We start from the raw sequence: 5,746 nt of genomic DNA on the forward strand, positions 1-5,746 counted from the left end.
TATGTTTTTACAGTTCTGCACATAAAATAAGTTTGGTAATTTTTTGTTCAAATTGGTAACTTTTTTCGGTTATTTTGGTAAAAAATAAAAAAATTCTGTGGCAACACTGAATGTCACCCTACACATTTCCGGTTTGTTGTATGGGTTCTTTCATGGTGGGATTATTGTGCCATAGTCTTTAGCCAAAGAATTTTGGTCGTTTTTTTTTGAGTTTTTAAATTTTATCCTGTTTACAGTTTAAAGAGGAAATGAAATTCCCTTGTACCTTTTTTGGCGTCAAATATGAGAATGTTCGTTAAACCCCCAACTTACAAACTGGGAAGCTTTTGGAAGATAATTTTATGCAGTATTAGGCAATTGTTTCTGGATCTGTTTCGTTAAAAAAAAAAATAATTGACAACATCTTTAAAAATCGTATCTGGTCAAAAGGTTTTTCGTTCACTTATGCCGAATTTCCACTAGGCATTGAAATGACAAAAAATTTTTTGCCATTTAAAAAAATGCCTGTCGTCGAAGGAACCGCATAAATCCAGAATTTCTTTCGTAGATTGTTTGCACCGCCTGTGTTAAAGATATCTACCAAGTGCTTTCGTAATCCGTCGACCACTTCGTTATTGAATATCATCTTACACGTTTGTAGTGTTACAAAAGTACAGTAGGAAAAAAGTTCCATGTCAGTGCGGGATATATATACATATTTTAAAAGGACAATTCTGATCAATTTTTTTATACATAGAACTCAACTAAAGAACAGGCGCAAGTATACGAGTTTAACGAGTAAAAAAGCCAATAAAACCAGAATTAAGAACAAAATAAGAGCCAAAAAGTAAGATAATACAGATTGCTTTCCTTGCTTCCTTTGCGCTTAAGATGATCGCATTTGATCAAAATCCAATCACCTCTTCACTTGCCCCCTTTAACTCAATTAATTAATATCGCTTAATCGTTATTCAGACTCCTTCGAAGCAGCACGTTTCGTGGACCCATCTTGAGCTGACCTTAATCAACGATTGCTAAACTATTTGAACTAGGCAGGGCTTAGTAGTGCAGCTACAGTAACAAAAGCAAGAACAACAACAAGAAGTAATACCATGGAAACCGTTCCAAATATATGTATATGGTTTAAGTTTTATATTCCCTGGCTTAGTTGTACTCTAAAGCCAGCCAAATTTTTGCTAGAAATCTTCCTTGTAGGTTACTGCAGTATACATACATATACTAGAGATGGACAAACCACGTGATTTTCTACGTGAAAATCGCTTTTTCACTAGTGCGCGTGAGGTGTTTTTGTAGAAAAATCACGTAACTTCCGTAATCGTGCGTGACTGAAATTTTTACTCAGAAAACAAAAGTTGTGACGATATTTTGAAATTTTGGGAGAAAGCTAAAGATTTTCCTTTTCTTAGAAGCTTTTCAAGGCAAATTTTAAACATAACAGTTAGCTCAGCCACTATTGAAAGAGTTTTTTCTGTGTCAGGCAGAATTCTAGAAGAAAGGCGTGCACAAGGCGAATATAATAAGGTGGTGTTACCCATATAAAAGCAAAAAAAGTACACTATGTAACAAATTGTACGGACAATGGCAATAGGAATTACAAAAACACATCATTTTGGCGTTATGGTCTCCATGGTGAAAAATTAAGTTGTCGCCCCAACACCACCTAATTAAATTCGCCTTGGACATACACCATTGTTCGACAAAATTGTATTTTTAAACAAATATATGAGCTACTGTGTTTTAAAATTGCATTGAATGAATATCTATGAGAATTCTTTTCTATGAAATTCGTAAAAAAATTGATAGTGCGTTCATCCCAGGTAAGGCGTTTGGCCAAGCTTTTGTTGCAATACCTAAAGCCTTTTTATGTGAAATGCTATTTATATAGAGTTTTAATCCGTCAAAAAGCGTGCGTGAGCGTGCGTGAACGTGATTGAAAAAAATATAACAGAACGTGAGGGTGCTTGATTTACAAAACCATCAACGTAGGCGTGCGTGAACATGAGCCAAAATCACTCACGCGTCCATTCTAGTATATACTGTTTTTTGTTTTCGCTTTAAAAGGTGATGTTTTACGTATGTATGTTAAATATGAGAACAGATGCAAAATTAAATATTTACTTATTTTTAGTTCTGTAATTATTCTAAGGTTGAGTAACCTACGAATAATACTTATCAATAAATAGATATACATATTTTATGTGACCTTTGTTATGAAAACAAAAAACAACCAGCTGCAGCTATAACCAAGCTAAGTAAGCAACAACAACAACAACAATATAAACAAATGTATTGTTATCATGTACGAAAATACATCTGCTGATAAGCTTTTCCAATCCCGTCTTTATTCAAAAGCTGCTATTGAAGGTGAATGCGTACATGTATGTATGTATGTATGTACAAAATGTACATACGTCAATGTGACTCGCACTTTGAACTTGCGATTCCCCACCATCTTGTGTGTATGTTGTTTCCACTTACCTTTTAATTGGTAATTGATTTCGACATCGCTTTCACGCATTCAATCGATGTATCATGGAAAAGAACTTTAAAGAAAGAAGAGATGTTATCAATCAGATAAAGCACCAGAGTGCCAGATTTATAACAAACGCGTTACGGCTCATTTAAAAATGTTATCTCCACTAAGCAAATTTAGCAATCGTCAGGTATTAACTATGCTTGACTTATCAAAAAATCCACACAATTTATTTATGATTCATTTAATTTAGTTTATACCTGCATGCGTGCTACTTTGTGGAGTGAGTGCTGCATACGGTTACAATTTCACTTTCTAAATAGCCTCATAATAGAGCTACCAGTTTATTAGGCTTTAAAGGACTTAACCAATTCGCTGGGTAGAAATGGATAGATGAATGCATGGTGGCTGTTCGTAGCAGCTGTCGTGATTGGCTGGCGCTAATATGGTGAAACCTTATCAGCGCTTAATTAAAATTAGGCACATACTTTTTTCCTTACATTCATGCATCGCATATGACTTTATTTACGAAAGTGCTTAAAGTGAGACGAATGCGTACATATGGAGTAGTAATTGATTAGTTTTATTAGCATCAATTGCTGCCGGCATGAGCCAAACCTAAATTACAATTAAAACCAGTTAATTCAATTATAAGCAGCAGTCTATTAAGCAGTCGAAGGCGTTATTTTTCTCTACTTTATTGTTTTTATGTAAATCTACATACATATGTATATACGTGGTGTAAACTTTTTATATATAGTTATTGTTCAATTTCAACAACACGACTATTTATGGCTTACAATAAACATACACTCCTACAATTAAAAAAAAAATGATATTTTGCGCTAAATCTACATACATATTTATCGCTGTTTAAATGACAATAAAAATACATTTTTTTTAGCAAAAATGTTACAATTATTGTTCTTGATTTCACGTTTTTTTATTTTAAGTAAGTAAACGGGCTTTGTGCAAACACTCAAGCTACATACATAATTACACTTTTCTTCAGCTGTTCTACAGCCTTTTCGCCATCGCTGCCCTGGTTTTTTCCAACAAAAATTTCTCTACCTGTGGCCATATTTCCGCTGTGGTGCGTCCCTTGAAATTGGTGATCAAATCTTGTTTCTGATAGTAGTCCATAACTGGGCGTAACATCTCTTCGTACACTTGCAGCCGTTGTGCGACCACTTCTGGCTTATCATCATCACGCTGCACCAAATCCTCGCCCGTCACATCATCCTTACCCGGCACCTTGGGATCGTTGAAGCCCACATTGTACACACGTCCCGATGGCAAGTGTATCCAACGTCCTTTCACTCGTTCTATAATCACATCGTTTGGCACATCCAAATTTATTACCGCATGCAGCGGTTCGCTGGCCGCCAATCGTTCAGCTTGTGCGAGTGTGCGTGGAAATCCATCCAACATCCATGATTTGTTACCCACCTCGGTTATGCGACTCAGCACACATTTCATGACTATTTCATCCGGTACCAATTTGCCCTCATCCATGTACTTTTTCGCCTTTTTGCCGATATCGGTGGCATGTAGTACATTTAATCGTAGCATATCACCTGGAGAAATGTGCACGAAACCGAATTTTTCCACAATGCGTTTGGAGATTGTACCTTTGCCCGAGGCGGGTGCGCCTAGGATTACCATACGGAAGACTTTAGAGAGCATTTTGATAGGACTGCGCTAATTGTCTGCCGGTTTAATTTTATATGTCCTCTCTGTTTGACTCGCCTCAAATCACTGAGCGTTCAATGGCTTGCCGGCAGCAACTGAAAGTAGCGAGAATGCAAAATAATATGCTAATTGATAAGCAGTTGGCAAAAACATGTATATAGATTATGTACACATATGTATATTTAGATATATATTGATAGTGAAATAGTATTTGTTATTGTTTTTATGGTATCATATGTTGGCTGCAGTACGCTTGAGCTTAATCGTATGATACTGTGTATGGGTGTGAGGGGACTCAAAATAACTTTTATTTATTATTTATGTATGCACAGATATATATACATATGTACGTACATCAATATTTCTAAGCTTTTGCCATATGGAGCTAAACTGAATTTTATTTATTTTAAAATGTGATTGTTTAAGCGGCTAAAATAAATATCAATTTAAGTTTCTTTTTATTATATTTTCATTGTTAATTAACTATTGTTTTAAGTAGTGTTTGTTTATATTGACGATTATCATGGAATGGAAAACACTTAAAAATTTAATACGTACAATTAATATTTGTGTAAAAATTCGTTTACCCAAAATGTTCACAAACCCGTAGAATCAATAGTGGAACACTGTAAAATTGCATGACCTTGTAAAGCCCGCTTAAACTCAGTATAAGTCCTTTATCATAGACCACCACAATCTATGTTAAACGGACTGTAACCTGCATTAAGTTTTATTCGTATTAGACCACTCAGCTGTAAAAAATATTTTTTGGACTTAATGTTTTGCTCAAAAAATAGAATTAATTGTTTTCCTATAGCCACATTGAGCGGATAGAAAAAAATGTAATCCGCCATTTTGTGGTGGCGGCCATCTTGGACTTTGAATTTTTTCATAGTGTACTGCATTCTATTTTCTATTTGTCAAGTCCATTAATTTGATGCCCATTTTTAGAGGGTTGTGGAAAAATATTAAATCCGCTATTTTGCGGCGGCGGCCATCTTTGCATTTACATAATTTAGTCTGTTCCAATAGCAGCCCGGTTTACAGGATTTAGTCAGAACTTACAGGAAGTCGTTCCTATTGACATAAAACCTGTAAGTGGGAACACATTTGAGAGAGTAACTGAGCAACTGTTCCTAGTCAGAAGTTACAGGATTTAGTCCGGAGTTTCTTTTCCTGTAAGTTCATGAAAAGTGTCAAACGATCAGCTGTTTTGCATGTGCAAACAAAAACAGAAAGCGGCGAAAGCAAAGAACCTTATATTTGTAAAAAATGGAAGTAAACAACGAAATATTTAAATATGTATAGATTTTAATAATTATTTAGTGATATTTCAGCCAAATTCAAAGGAACAGACTAAATATTTCAGTTCGATAGGTCCACAGCAAGAATGATAGAATTAGTCTGTTCCTTTGAACTTCGGACTAAAACCTGTGGAACTGTCAAACTACAATTTTACTCTCTCAAATGAGAGTAAAAGGAGAACAGATGCAGAAGTGCATAGGAACGCAAAAAGCGCTATTTCCTGTAAAAACGTCAGTCGGTTTGTTTACATGTCATTTGTACAACACTGATTTAGCT

At 35.2% G+C, this 5,746-nt stretch overlaps 2 protein-coding genes across 4 annotated transcripts in view; both read right to left on the reverse strand.

Moving 5' to 3' along the window:
* The window catches only part of LOC118742224 (arrestin domain-containing protein 3), a 32,082-nt gene that overhangs the window by 21,041 nt on the left and 5,295 nt on the right, over positions 1–5,746 (reverse strand). The gene's annotated exons all lie outside the window — the stretch shown is intronic.
* The window catches only part of LOC118742237 (GTP:AMP phosphotransferase AK3, mitochondrial-like), a 5,094-nt gene continuing 2,764 nt past the window's right edge, over positions 3,417–5,746 (reverse strand). For both annotated transcript variants that reach the window (XM_036474160.1, XM_036474167.1), the window contains exon 2: positions 3,417–4,260. In XM_036474160.1, the coding sequence (XP_036330053.1) occupies positions 3,491–4,159 (669 nt within the window). In that variant the 5' untranslated portion in view covers positions 4,160–4,260 and the 3' untranslated portion in view covers positions 3,417–3,490. The remainder of the gene's footprint in view (positions 4,261–5,746) is intronic.

This window comes from Rhagoletis pomonella, unplaced genomic scaffold (assembly GCF_013731165.1).
Source record: "Rhagoletis pomonella isolate Grant_MI unplaced genomic scaffold, Rhpom_1.0 Rhpom_scaffold_00001, whole genome shotgun sequence".
NCBI classification, from domain to species: Eukaryota; Metazoa; Arthropoda; class Insecta; order Diptera; family Tephritidae; genus Rhagoletis; species Rhagoletis pomonella.